Source organism: Lutzomyia longipalpis, chromosome 4 (assembly GCF_024334085.1).
Source record: "Lutzomyia longipalpis isolate SR_M1_2022 chromosome 4, ASM2433408v1".
Taxonomy (NCBI): domain Eukaryota; kingdom Metazoa; phylum Arthropoda; class Insecta; order Diptera; family Psychodidae; genus Lutzomyia; species Lutzomyia longipalpis.
This window is the reverse complement of record NC_074710.1, coordinates 6,179,596-6,194,834: the sequence shown is the minus strand read 5'-3', so window position 1 is coordinate 6,194,834 and position 15,239 is coordinate 6,179,596. Positions and strand designations below refer to the sequence as shown.

The 15,239-nt window shown below is 38.2% G+C and overlaps 2 protein-coding genes across 2 annotated transcripts in view; both read right to left on the bottom strand.

Moving 5' to 3' along the window:
* Positions 1 to 24: 24 nt before the first annotated feature.
* The window catches only part of LOC129795913 (neuralized-like protein 4), a 20,053-nt gene continuing 4,838 nt past the window's right edge, over positions 25 to 15,239 (bottom strand). The window contains 6 exon segments of the mRNA XM_055837463.1: positions 25 to 336; positions 404 to 512; positions 2,324 to 3,927; positions 3,929 to 5,139; positions 7,147 to 8,082; positions 12,316 to 12,321. Of these exon segments, the coding sequence (XP_055693438.1) occupies positions 114 to 336; positions 404 to 512; positions 2,324 to 3,927; positions 3,929 to 5,139; positions 7,147 to 8,082; positions 12,316 to 12,321 (4,089 nt within the window). The 3' untranslated portion in view covers positions 25 to 113.
* On the bottom strand, positions 8,879 to 11,865 carry LOC129795861 (T-cell immunomodulatory protein). Its single transcript, XM_055837377.1, has 2 exons — positions 10,397 to 11,865; positions 8,879 to 9,483 (listed from the first exon to the last, which is right to left on the bottom strand). Exons 1-2 carry the CDS (start codon positions 11,736 to 11,738, stop codon positions 9,047 to 9,049), a joined length of 1,779 nt encoding a protein of 592 aa, XP_055693352.1. The 5' UTR covers positions 11,739 to 11,865; the 3' UTR covers positions 8,879 to 9,046.

The window sequence follows — 15,239 nt, the reverse complement described above, 5'->3', positions numbered from 1 at the left end:
GGCAAATGAGGATAAACACACACATCGATTAAATTGAAGCTTCATTTCCTTTACTTTTGAGATCACGAACTTAAAATAATAAATAAGAAACTTCCTGCCTTTTGTTATACTCTTTAACCAAAAGGAGTTGTTTCAATTTTTAACAAGAGAGCCGTTATAATACAAGCTCCTGCCTCTTTGGTTGTCCACAGCTGATACGATCGATCCCCCGGAGGTTTTTCCTCATCCTCTGGCGTTGCTGACGCATCATCATCTTCCTCCTTGTACCCACAGAGACTCTGTGTCCGAACTCTCACCTCAAAGCTCGTTGCAACACGTGAATTTCCAATTGAAAATCTAAACGAAAAAAATGCTCAATTTTCCCTTCAGAAGAATTTTTTCTTCTTAGGCATTTGCCCCTTACGTGTGTTTGGCAAACATGGGATGAATATTTGGTGAGAGGCTCAGTAAAATATGCTTCCCCGGTGCTGAATCATCTTTCTGTGATTGCAACGATGTGACTTCATTGGAATCTGGTTGAAGAGAAAATTTATTTGAAGAAAAGTTAAGTCTTTTACCGATTTTCTATGCAAAAAAATACAAAATTAAGAACAAAAATGATTTACCGTAAATCGGGGTAATTTTGGTATATTTTTGAGGGTTTGAATATAAAAAATTTAGGGAATATTATTATTTTTTAATTAGTTGAAATCAAGGGTTAATGTAAAAAAAACACATTTTTTAAGGTCTAAAGCTTTCTTTTTAAATTTATATATAAAATAAAATTAAAATTTACAAAACAGAAAATTTCCGGAACATCCGGAAACTTCGTAATATTTTTAAACAAAATAGTAACTACACTAGCGCAAGGTACACGTGACTTTTGAAGCATTTTTATTGGTTTTTAGTCGAAAAAATTAATAAAGATAATAACAAAATTATCCGGAAAATGACCTTATTTTCTTTTTAAAAGAATTCCGGAACAATAGAAATCTCCTTTAACCCTTTCTCTGCAATTTTGAGTCAGTTTTCAATTGGAAATCTTAAGAAAATATAAATCCAGAACTTCTCAATATTAATTAAAAATATCCTGAAACTTCCTGAAATTAGTAGGAAGAATTTAAGAAACTTCGGAAACTTTTAATTTATCTTTTTTTGTGGTGGAATTGGCGTAAATAGATGACAGAAGAGGGGAATCCGGTGAGCGCCAAAAGTTTTTCTCCCACGGGAAGGAAAAACAGATTTTCTTACCCAACGTTTCGCCTCACACCGAGGCTTCCTCAGGGGCTGATGTGAAAATTTATTGGAAAAATTACAAGGACAATTCTACCTAAAGCATTTTTCTCACACAATTCTCTTAAAATTTTACAAAATTAACTTACTGAATCTTATCAAAGTTCCCATGAGAACGTCAAAAATAATTTCGACGCCTCCACAATGGGGATTTAATTTACCTTTACTTAAAATAAGACTAACTAGAAAATTAAGGTTTTACTGTAAAATCCTCAAGTACAAAGTGACTTCGTCATGGAAATTCAAAGAAATCACTAATAAATTTCTAAATTTATTTTCTGAAACAATCAGAAAATAATAATTTCTTTATTAGGTATTTTTACTAGTTAATTCTTCATTATAAAAAAAATTTTCATGAGAAGTTCATCTATTTATCCCCAAAAGATCCGGAAAATGACCAAGAGATGAAATTTTCGGGCTTGTAATAGAATTTTTCTTCCCGGAAAGTGCCATAAGTGGTTGAAAGTAGTACATTCATCCTGCCCAATGCATCAGGAAGTTTCTAAAGAATCTTAGGAACATCCCTTTCAATACCCGGCTGATCCTTGATTTCTTCTTTTGGTTTAAATCTGTTCATTTTTGGAATTGCGTGAAGCGTTTTTATAGTCTCAGATTTTGTCCTGAAGATGACATCAAGGATCCGGGTGTTGAAAAGGAAGTTCCTAAGATCCCTTAGAAACTTCCTAATGCAATGGGCAGGATCACTGCACAACTTCCAGTCAATTATGGCACTTTCCGGGAACATATCAAACCGTTCCGGGAAGAAAAGTGTACAAACTTCAAGTTGCTAAGAACCTTATTTCTTGATAAGATTTTATTCTTCTTGGAAAAGAATAAATCTTTTTCAATTTTTAAACCTTTTAAAATAATAATTTATGCTTTCAAATTAATTACCTAATTGATGGTATAAAATACCCACTGTTACCAAAAACTCACCCCATTCTACGGTATTTAATAAAATATTATTCCTTTCATCGATTTTAGCTTTTTTTATTGTTTTCTCATGAAGATCAATGAATAAATAAATTAATTAAATGATAAAGAAACTCACCTAATGGGAGAAGCTGCCCACGATCGAGAATCGGTCGAATTCTATCCACACGACTGAGGTAGAAAGCTGTTGTCCAGTCTGTGCATTCTGTGCTCAAACCACCTGAGTTGCACGTCTCCTGATTCAGCTTGAATCTCACCCATCCGGAGATGAGGAGTGCCCTCTGATTCACAGCACATTCGAGGCAGTAGCACGTTGGGTAGTCATAGCTGAAGAATGCATCCGGAAGGACGAGAGTCTTCTTGAAATCACTCACCACCTTTCGATATTCACAATCACGATTATCCGTTGTTGGTAAACTATCAAAGTCCACATGCCCCAGATCACCTCCTACTGCTCCTCCATCCTCCATCTGCCCATTAGCCTCAGCTGCTTCGTCCTCTGTGCGATTTTCCTCAACCTCCACTTCGAGGTAATTTGAATCATTATTAATTTCCGATGCTACAGCTGCTTCCGGTGTTTCCACGTACGTTCTCGCGTCATCTTGATTATTGAATCTCTGCGTACTCTGACTCCGCTGAATGTTGAGATTTGTCGAATGTTGCAGCTGAAGAGATTCCCGGAGACAGCAGGAGTTTGATAGCTCATTCCTAGCTTCCATTGAGCGATTCTTAATTGAGATATTCATGAGAAGATTCTCCGAGACACTCTCCATGACTGAACGTGTCATTGAGGATGTTCCGGGTGTACATAGTGGTGGCAGGGATGTCTCTGTCTCCTTCTCATGCACCTCCAGATCGGCTTTCTCGCATTGTGGGACATTTGATTCAGATTCCGGACCCGTTGCCTCCAGGGTATTCTGCAGGGAAGCCTCCTCATTGAAGGGACTCCCATTCCGGAGGACATCCGAACTGACCAGGGAGATTTTCTCGCATTTCCCATAAATATCAAACATTGGATAGACATGATGGGGCAAGCCCGTTGCCAATTCTTCCAGCGTTGTTGAATTAATCATCAAAATGAGACTCCCCGCGTGATTTAGAAGCGTTATAATTGTTCCCTTCTGGATGTCATCCAGGGCAGCTGCATACGTGGATTGCACACGATTCTCATTGATATTTATGTAGTCCTCAGCAAAGACCCAACAGGGACGTCGCATGTTGATTGCACTTGCGGGAAATTGAAGATGATTCATTGTGGGGTACGTGCCAACAACTCCCACGACGATTGTTCCCTTCCAATTGGGCGTAATCTCATCAATGCGTATGCTAATACTTTGCCCCTTGCACAGGGGCTTTGTCACGAAGACCACACCATTGTTGTAGCCCTGCGTGCGCCAGGCTACCTTCCGATCCTCAGACAATTGAACATTCTTCCCGTGAATATCGCTAAATTCAAACGCCAGAAGATCCGAATCGAGTGACTCCAGCATTGAATCTTGCTTATTGAGGGGATCAACACCAAATTCCAGCGAATCCTGCAGGCGTAAGCTGCACGGACGCAGCGGGGAAGCAGCTCCTTGAGAACGAGAAATCACCTGAGCTGCCATCGTTGACCCAATCAACTCCACAACGGCATAAACATCAGCCGAAACCCCGTGGAAGGTGATATTCATATCTTCGGAATTAAGGAGGATATGAAGGGTACGTGCTGGTGTGAGATCCAACGCCGAATTTCAAGCATCCCGCGTACATTTGATTAATCTCTGTGATTTTTATCTCAAACTGCTCACCCACAACGAGCGGATGCTCCGAGAAGGCTAACCCATGGCTAAGAGCAGCCGCTGAATTGACACAACGATTGACCATTGTCCAATTCTGCGAGAGAGAAATATTCCCGGAAATACACGACCATCGATGCTTTGCCTCAAGTGCCGGCTGAATAACTGACGTAGCCTGGAGGCTCTGGGAATTCTCACTTGTTGCATACGGCGCCCTAATGTCCAGTTGTGGTGCAACAATGCTTACCTGAGCGCACTGCCCGTACAAATCGATCACAGCATATAAATTTGGGGTACGCAACTCATACGCCGGACCCTGATCCACCCCATCGATGACAAAGTGAATTGAATCCCCATTGCGCATCACCCCAATCTTCGCTCCCGTCCCCAAAGTATCCAAATCAAAGGGAATCAAACCATTACGTACAATCGCCCCATTGTAGATCAATGAACTCCCCGACAGCATAAGCGTATCATTACTGAGATCTGTTGCCGTACTCGGGAGGATCACCTCATCGGGACGTGCTCCCGTCACACCAATCTCAATACTTCCCGTCCAGTGATCAATCATATTCTCCAGCACCACCTCAAACAACTCCCTCTGCCTCAGTGGACGATTACTGAACACAATTGACCCATTAAACTCCGCCAGTGCCTTTGGCCGGCTCGCCGTGAAGCCCCCATTGGATATCCTTGCATTCCTCCCGTGCACCTGATGGAAGCGCAATCGTGGCTCACTGCTGTACAGTGTTGTATTGGAAATGGTTGAATTCCCCGTATCGGGACTCCCGCATTCCGACGTATCGACAATACTAGCCTGTGCCGCCTGCCCATACAGATCAATCACCCCATAAACCTTCTCCGGAACACCCGTTGCCGCTGGCCCCTGATCCATTCCGTTCACATAGAAATGCAACACACCATCATCCTTCCGGACAACACCCACGCGATCGCCCACCTGCAGACGATCCAAATTCTGCCCATACTGCTCAATCACCGTCGTCCCATTTTGCATTACCCCATTCCCCGTCATCATCCACGTGCCCGAACGTACATTTGTCATTGTGAAGGGAAACTCCAGCTCCGTGGGGATGTGCGTGGTGACACCCATTTCAATTGAACCCGCCCATTTGCTCACAACACGCTCAAGGCGAACCTACAGAGAAGGAAAAATCTTTCCTAAAAAATTGGAAATATTTTTCTTCTTTGAGGAGATCTCTTTTTTGGGGAGCTAAGGGTAGGTACATTTATCAATATTTTGTTGAATTATTCTGAATATTTGTAGATGTATTCGGAATGTTTGTTGCAGTATTCTGAAGAATTGTTGAAGTATTCTGAATATTTATTAAAGTATTCTAAATACTTTTTTATGTATTCTGAATATTTATTGAAGTATTCTGAATATTTATTGAAGAATTCTGAATATTTATTAAAGTATTCTGAATATTTGTAGATGTATTCGGAATATTTGTTGAAGTATTCTGAATATTTATTAAAGTACTCTGAATATTTGTAGATGTATTCGGAATATTTGTTGCAGTATTCTAAATACTTTTTGATGTATTCTAAATATTTATTGAAGTATTCTGAATATTTATTAAAGTACTCTGAAGAATTGTTGAAGTATTCTGAATATTTATTAAAGTATTCTAAATACTTTTTTATGTATTCTGAATATTTATTGAAGTATTCAAAATACTTTATGATGTATTCTGAATATTTTTAGATGTATTCGGAATGTTTGTTGCAGTATTCTGAATATTTATTGAAGAATTCTGAATATTTATTGAAGAATTCTGAATATTTTATTGAAGTATTCTAAATACTTTTTGATGTATTCTGAATATTTATTAAAGTATTCCAAATACTTTTTGGTGTATTCTAAATATTTATTGAAGTATTCTGAATATTTATTGAACAATTCTGAATATTTATTGAAGAATTTTGAATATTTTATTGAAGAATTCTGAGAATTTATTGAAGTATTCTGAATATTTATTGAAGTATTCCAAATACTTTTTGGTGTATTCTGAATATTTATTGAAGTACAGAATATTCATCAAAATATTTTTTGAAGTATTATTTAAATCGTAGAATAGTGTTCAGAAATTTTATTTAATTACAAATCAGAAAATCAGAATATTTGCCAAAGTACTTGGAATATTTGTAGAAGTATTCGGAATATTTCCTACAACTAATATTTCAAATATTTCTATAATTCGCAAAATTTCTTAAAGATCACGTCGATCACGTAAATCGTACAATATTCTAATGTTTTTCATTTGTTACGAATATTAGAATATACAATAAAATTGAGATAAAATAAAATACATAAAAGAGAAATTTTTCAATGTATAAATTTTTTAAAAAATATTAAACATAACTTATTCGATAATTATTCCGCATATTTTGAGCTTTTTTTTTATAATATTCATCAATAAAAATTCAGTTTATTCTTAAAGTATTTAAAACATTTCTTTTATTAAATCGGAATCCGCTTAAAAGATAATTTTCTAGATAAAAAAATTTTATAAGATTAAAAAAATAATTTATTCGACGAATATTTTTAATATCCGCTACATTCAGTATAGGTACAATAAATATTCCGAATAATTACTAAATATTCGCAGAAGAGGCTCGCAGTATTTTTTCAAAGTAAGGTAAGTTAACGAATGAAGAAAATGCAATGGGAGACAATCATACGAATATCTCCAGGTTCCCCTATTTGCATTTTTTTTAAAAATATTTCTCAAACAGATAATCCGAATATTCATCAGGTATGTTGACAGACAAAATACAAAATAAATACTTTCTAAATATTCCGAATATTTAATGTACTTTTTTTTCTGTCAATAAAAATAAATATTTAGGAACGGAATATTTAAAATTATAAGAACATTCTCTAAATATTCCGAATATTTAAAATAATGAGAATATCCCATAAATATTCCGAATATTTGCGAATTATTCTTTACTTTCAATAGGAAATAAATACAAAATAAATGTTTAGGAAGGGAATATTAGAAATCTCTTAATATTCATTCTTCTAGTTCTTCCTAATTATTCCGAATATTTATGAATCATGCAATAATTCTCCCTGATCTCTATAGATTTTTTTCCAATTGACTATGGATGGATACATGAGACACTTGAGACTTTTTACCTGGAAGAGCTCATTGGGGCGCAGTGGTCGCCTGGTGAGGACAACCCCATTGTTGAAGTCATCAGAGGCATTGGGACGCAACGCGGTACGTCCACTGTGCGTGACTGTTGCGTGAGATCCGCAAATTGGATGGAAGGTCAACCTATCCGAGGGTAGAGATTCAAGATCCAGCGCCGTCACGACAGGAGTCTCAGTGAGATTCGAGATAGTTTCGTGCGTGACATTCCCAGCTGCGGCCGCATTGGAATTTTGCGCTGCAATATTGTTCCGGCGTGTCACGAGATTCTGCTGCTCACGCTCATCACGATCCACAATGGTCACCTTGATGGTCATCCCGTAGAGATCGATGACACCCCAGAGAATTTGAGCCACCTTCGTGGCAGCACATCCCTGATCGCGCCCATTAATGAAGTAGTGGAGATTCCCATTGGATTTGCGCATCATCCCCACCCGATCACCCTCCCGGAGCTCGTCGAGGTTGAATTCTCCATACTCCCTGCGGGTGCCTTTGCCATTGGTGAGGATCCCACAGCCGGACATCATGATGGTACCACTGCGCATGTTGGTCATCGTTGCGGGGAAGTGCAGTGCTGCGGGATTGTGTGTTGTCACACCAACTTCAATGGACCCGGACCACTTGTCCACGAGCTTATCGATGCGAATCTCAAAGAGCTCATTATCCCGCAGTGGCCGGTGCGTCATGACCACCCCATTGTTGAACTCATCCAGTGGACGACGGCGCTCAGCTGTGCGGGAGTTGGAGCTGAGCTTCACGAGACTCCCACAGCGTGTGTGGAAGCGCAGCCGGTCGTTCATGTCCACAAAGTCCGTTGCGCCCGGCGGGGGGCTCACGCACACATCCACGGACATGGGGATGTCAATATTCTGTGGTAGCGAAGGAATTGCAACTTTTTCCGGGGGGTACAGGATGATGGTCTAACACAGCAGCCTTTTCCTGCTGCCCTTCTCGTCCAGCTCTGAATCCAACACTCACAATCACCGGAAGGATTATTCCTGCACCTCCTTGGAGCCTTTTTAGGGTACTTTGGGGCACAAGAATTGATTTTTCTGAGTATTTTTGCAAATTCAGGAGCACAAAAATCGATTCTCCACTCTTCTTGTTTTCTTTTGATGACATCAATGACGCCAATGACACCCAGTGGGCAACATGGTTTGCTGTCAAAAATATATCGTATACGGGTAAGGGGTTTTAACGAGAAAAATACCTTCGTCTCTTTCTTCGTTTTGTTGTAGTGTGCGTGTGGAACATGTGGAATTCACCACTACATGTGCATGTTGTGTGGAATGTGTGGAAAACATTTTTAAAAAATTAATTTTTCATAGAAAAACTCATTTTTGGGGCGCCAAAAGTTGGCGGGTGGCTCAGGAGGGCCCAAAGTACGTTCAGTAAAAATTTGGGGGCGCAATTCCCCGGATTTTTTTGGGGAATTTGCACGACTTTTTCTGGCGCGGATTTTGAGAGTTTTGAACTGGGGACGCCAATCGACGCAGCGTCGCTTCCTGGTCACAAAAAACGTAATTTTGCTGGGAAATTCAGCGGAAAACGCGAGAAAATTGCGAAAAACTTAAAGTGTGAGGGAGACAGTATCAGTGACGTGCACCGTCTCATTTTCTCTTGAACAAAATGTACCAAAAAATAGCAGTGGCGGCTTTTGGAACTAAATTTAGGGCGCCAATTTCAAAAAGTAGTCAAAAAACAAGTAAAACGCCATTTTTATTGTTTTTCTATAAATAAATCTATATATTTTACGATTTTTTTCATTTTGATTAAATATTTATACATACATAAAAGGGCAAAAATTATTATAGAGGGGATGAGGGGTTGTTTTAGCATCACATTTAAAAAGGAAAAAAAAAAGAATCAACAATGCGCCAAGACCTACATTGCATCAAAGTGAAATCTGTGTGCTTCCTGAAGTTTCTCCAATTTATCCTCACGCTTCTCCTTGATGTACAGCCCCAGGATGATGAGCATGATAACAATACACGTCCCCCCGAGAGCCACCATACTCATGAGAATTAATTTACTCGGCGTCACAAAGAGTTGCGCCTTCCAGCGCCATGGCTCCTTAATGGGCCACGGGATAACAATCACCTGTGAATTTGGGATGAGTTGTGTCCACGTTCGGGAACGATTCGCCAAACCCACTGTGATGGAATCAACGAAATTCGGTGTTCTGCCCAAGCCAAAAATCGTATAGGGCAAATGCAGGGCAAAATATGCTGATTGGGGGATTTGCGGAGACGTCCCGTACTGCGGATACCCATCCTGGGTTATTGTATAGTAAGCAATTCGTGGTCCAGGGAGATTTGTTCCTGAATCAATGTGAAAGAAGATGAAATTTTACGTTAGGTTAGGTATTTTAGAACAAAACTAATTTTAGTACTAAAATTTTAAATCAAATAATTCTTTCAAAATGATTTAATTTCTTATTTGAATTGTCGACAGTACAATTTTGAAAAAAAAACTAGTAATAAATCTGTACTAAAATCTTCACAAAATTTGTACTAAAACTTCAACTAAATTAATGATAAAAATCTGCAGTACAATTTCTACAAAATTAGTTATAAATCTGTACTAAAAGTATAATGTCTTTGATATAAATTGGTTATACAATAAATATGTACTAAACCTTGTAGGAAATAGGGAAAAAATCCATTAAATTTCGAAAATATTAGTGACAAATCCCTACTAAAATTATTTATGAGTCTGTACTAAAAAATGAAAAAAATCTGTACCGATAATAAATTTGTACTAAAATTTGGATAAAACACAATAAGAGATTAGGTACTAAATTAGTACAATTTTAGTACTAAAATTCATACAAAAATAGTAAAAAAATCCTTGATTTAACACTGTAAAATATCAATACTAAATCTGTACTAAATTTTGGAAAAATTACCAATCTAATTTTTTCACAAAACTTTAAATAAATCTTTATTAGAGTTTGTACGAAATTAGCAAAAAGATATGTACTAAAATAAAAAAAAAGTAATAAATCTGCTGAATTTTAACTAAATTGGTAATAATTTTGTACTAAAATGTGTGCAAAATACAGTAAAAGTTGTACTAAAATAGAAACATTTCAGTAGGTACTAAATTTTCTAATAAATATTTGCTAAAAAACTACTATTTCAGTACTAAAGCTGTACTAAAAATTGTTCAAAACTAATTTTACGAAATATTTGAACTTGGAAAAAATTAAATGAATGAAATGGGTTAACTCACCGTAAGTTTTCTTTGTCCTCCCGAGGGGGGTCTTTGTCGTCGGCACATCCTTATTCATTAATCCCGTGAGAACGATAACCTTGACGAAATTCGCATCGTAGTCCAGAGAATTCCGGAAGGCCTTCGTTCTGTACTTCCCATTTGCCTTTTCCACCAGCACCACATCAAGAATGCCATCCTGGTAGAAGTCGTAAAAGGCTCCGGCAACTGTTCCATTGGCAAAAGGTGCGAGAGCCTTCCAACGTACCACAAATGTCCTGGACAGGGGATTAGGTTTCCTATCCATTGGAACATTCTCAAGGAGGAAGGTCTGAATGATGCCGCCGGGATGTTGCTGCAGCGTAGCCAGAAGATCCGGATAGCCGTCCATGTTGAAGTCACCCCCACGAAGGGTGATGGCATTCGTGAAGAGATCATCATCTGGCACCACAAAGCCCCATTGTTTGTTGTCCGGATCCTTGAAATTTATCTCGAGATCGTGGAATTTGTGACCGTTGTGCACGAGAATGGTGGAATTGCTGCATTTGCTGTCGAAGCAAATGGGCAGGACGACGTTTATGTTCCCCTTGAGTTCGACATCTAAGAAAATTGCCTGACCCACGTGCTTATTGAGTCCTGTTGGCAGATCAATGGTATGACTGAAGAGGAAGCCATTGTGAAGATCTGTTCCGTTCCACACTTCAAAATTCCCTTCAGCCGTGAGGAAGAGATCAGCTGTGAAGTCATGGTTGAGATCCAAGAAAGCGTGGGAGTGGGGCAATCTGAGGCTGGCACTGTGAAGCATTGGCATCTGCCGTACTTCCGGTGCAGAACGATCCTTCTTGAACAGCCAGAAGGTTCTCTTCTCCACGCCAGACGGTAAACGTTCCAACCCAAAGAGATCCATCACCATGTCATCATTGTAATCCAGCACCATTGGCTCTCCGTGAACTTCCAGGATTTTCTCCTCTTCACTCGTGCAATTTATATACGACTGCCCACCCCAATTAACATACACACCCAACTTCCCGTCTTCCGTCTTAGCCGTTATCATCACATCCATCAGGGCATCCCCATCAAAATCTCCCGGAACAACATTGGAAATCTTCAAGGATTTAAAGCTACATTTGGGACCCTCCTTCAGCAGTGGCTCCGTGTCTGATCCAAGGAAAATTTGCACTGTCCGGAAGTCATCACGCAGCATAAACATATCCGTCAGTTCGTCCGAATTGAAGTCCCCAAAAGCCGCTGGGACCCCATCAGTCCCGTAGGAACCAAAAACAGTCTGTGTAAAGTCCAGGCATGCCCCCAAATCCACCAGAAGCACAATAGTTAGAATCCTCAGGCGCCACTTCATCCTCATTGCATGGATTTAGTGTGGAAAAGTCACGGGAAATTGTGAAATTTACGCTTTTTCACTCACAACGAAAAATATTCTTTCTTCTGCGAATTGCAAAATTTTGACATTTCACCGACCCAGTAAAACTTCCGTCGACACATGGATAAGTCGTAGGACAAATTCCACTTTTGAGTTTGTTGGAAAATTTTATTTTTCAAGATTTAAGAGAAACTTAAAATAATAAAGAAAATCAGAAATTCCTTAAAATTGTTTATTTCGAATCAATGAGTTGATGTGAAGAAGTTAAAAGTGTGAAGAACAGCTTAAAGATGATTTTTTTCTTCCTTTCCTTCTTTGGCGTGAATATCTAACCAGTTTTTCTATGAAAAATATTTTAAAAGAGCTGAAAAATAACTACAATATTAAGTACTTAATATTTTATGCTAATTTACTTACTGTTTTGTTGATATTTTTTCTATAGAGAGATTCCGGGATCCTTGACTAAACTTTTTATACTATTTCTTGAGGAAAATGTGTCTTTCGACTCATGCAGTTTATTCTTTATATTCTGAAATTATTAAAATATTTCAAACAAACTAACCGGACACTAAAAACACTTCCTTACGATTAATTGTTTTTCCTCAATTCAATAAGAAGCAAAAACATTGCAATTTTGTCAGTTTTTGTGTAATAAAATGAAGAAAAAAATGTTTTATGTACATTTTCTAAAACTCAATGAATGAGTAATGATTTAAGAAACAAAGTTTCCTAAATCCGGCAAATTGAGACCACTAGTCACATATTAGGCAGTTCAAGCTCTGATGTTTGGAATTATTCCTTTTAAACCTTTTAGTTTGATACTAAGGAGTTAATTTTCAAAAAGAAAATGACTTTAAATGATTTTTTTTTACAGAACTGACATTATGAAACATCTGAAACAAAGTTTCATTAAAAGTCAAAATTAGAAATGTTTAGTGACTGTGATTTCGTGTAATTTTTTTTTTGGAAGCAGAGTGGTAGTTAAAATCGCATACAGCTTCTTTGATTTTACTAGCGACGTTTTGCTTTTTTTATAAGGTAAAATAAACTTTTAAATAAAGCAAAACATCGATGAAACATCAATTTAAAAAAATCTTTAACTGTTTTGACTATATACAAAAAAAAAGTTCTCGGTCTTCGCGTGTTTTCGAACCTAATCCGGCAAGAAGTTCAGTACGAATTGAACTGAATACAAAAATAATATTACTAACCGTCGCCTAACAATTAAACTTTGGTTTAAAAATCACTAAAACACGACACCCAAAACAGTCCACGAGAAACGAAAAGAGAAACAAAACAATTTGGTGCAATAGAAGAATTACATTTTTATTTATTTTTTCATTGAAATTCTGGAGCCTTTGTGGTTCCATAATTATAGTAGAAGATACCAATATGCATGAAAAACAGCTTTGAGATTTATCTGTTTAAAATCTACGGAAATCAGATGAAGGTGCTACAATGTACGATGACTGCGGTGCCTGTCGTATCTGCGAAAACATATTTTTGGGTAAATCCTGAAGACGAGACGTTAGAGTGCTAACATGGTAGGGCGTCACATAGTCCGGACGCTCAATTAAGCGCATAAAATAGATTAGAATATCCCGTTGCTGTTGCCCAAAGCGCCTCATCATATTAATAGCCATATCATCATAGTCGGGAAGTAGATCCTTAATTGTCGGCGTTGCTGGAAGTGGTTCAGTTTGAGCGGCAGAATCCCAGAATGTTGTTAGATCCCTCTTCAAGCATTTCGGGCACTCAAAACCTTCCGTTTGAATGGCCACTGTATTTTGGGCAACCAGGCCCACATCTGCATCTTTCTGGGCGCTCGTATTGGATATCTTATCCTGGACATCTTGGACTTTGAGTTTATTGAGAATTCGTGCAGCACTCATACCCAACTTCAGGGCAACCTCACGACTACGGGCACTGGAGAGGGTGACGAAGTGCTTTTCAACTTCGCACTTACCTGCTGTCCATGGGAATGTAAGATGATGAAACTTTCCCACCGGGGATCCATCTACAACATCCTTGGGCATCATCATTGGCACATAGATGAAGGCATTTGTGGTCTTGGAATCCCCACGCATTGCATCAATGGCCTTCTTGCATCGCAACAAAATACTATCTCTCGACGTCAATTCAGCAATCTTCTCTTTTACCTCCACATAGTTGTCCTCAAGCATTTGCGCCAGGCCCAATTGGAAACGCTCAGGTGCCCGTCGAATGGGGCTCATCTGTCTCACCGGCTCCGGTGGCTCTGGATTCGTACCCGGAATTGGTGGTTCTCGTTCCCGTGGCTGCGGTTCCATGTTCATCTGTTGCAACCCCTGCGGCATCATGTTCATATTAATAGCATTGGGGAAGCTAACTGGTGGTCCTGGCCATGGAGCTCCATTGAAATCCGGGGCCGGAACTCCCTGGTACTGCGGCAAATTCGGGTAGCTAACCAATGGCATCTGCTGCTGATACGGTGGCATCACCATCGTAGGTGCCGGTGGATTCACCGGGTACGGATACCTAGTACAGTTTCATGAAATTATTTCTTTTAATTTCATGAAATATTACCCTAAAATACTTTCTTTTAATTCTAGGAGACCTAACTACACTACATTATACTCTATCTAGCACAAATACACCAAATAAATCTCACTTAACGATGAAGGAAGACGTCTAGAACAAAATTTTTCCTAGTAGAAGTTGGCGGCAGACGAAATTAGTGAAAATAAACGTCTATCTAGCTATCCTATCTATCTATAACTGTCTATTTCAAAATAGGAAAGTCCGGAAATTTCGAGTAAAATGTTTTGATGAAAGAGAACTCGAAGACAACATTATACCAATGTTTTCAATAAAAGTATCAGAGGAACAAAGATTTCAACAAAAACCTTGAGACCAAGAAGACGACAATGACATTGAAATCAACAGAAGACTTTCCTAGTTCTTATAAAAACTTTCAATTTGTAACCATTTCTGTGGAAGTCAGAATATTGAACTGAATGAACAACAGAAAAGATTCAAAATAACCTTTTGGACTGAAACATGAAACATTACCCCAAAATTTCAAGTTTCAAAGAAATAATTGAAAGAATCATTATTAGGTCAGACTTTAACCTAAAAATATAAAAGAAGGAAATTCTTCTCAAGTTCTTGAAGAAGAATCTACAATTAAATCGAGACGTAGTCGATTCAAGTGAATAAATGTCTGCTTAATCCAGTAATTATCAGAACAAAAGAATAATCACAAATAAAAAGCATAAGAAAAAAAGAATAGACAATCAGATTTTTCGTAAAATAAAGAAAAAATATAGATTTCAAGAACACACATGGAGAATCAGAAGACATTTCCGTGGATTATTCACAAGGATAAAAAGGAGAATTTCCAACGAACAATCCTGCTTTTGCGGGGATGTGTTTTTGTAGGGCTCGACTGGTTCGTCCTTTACAAAGACTTTGATGGGAAATTGCTAAATCTTACAAAATTCAATG

Excerpts from the sequence above, each read along its gene's own strand:
- LOC129795861 (XM_055837377.1), bottom strand. The coding sequence starts at position 11,738 with ATGAGGATGAAGTGGCGCCTGAGGATTCTAACTATTGTGCTTCTGGTG. Across the intron at positions 9,484-10,396 it reads GAGGACAAAGAAAACTTACG|GAACAAATCTCCCTGGACCA; the intron begins GTGAGTTAACCC and ends ACATTGATTCAG.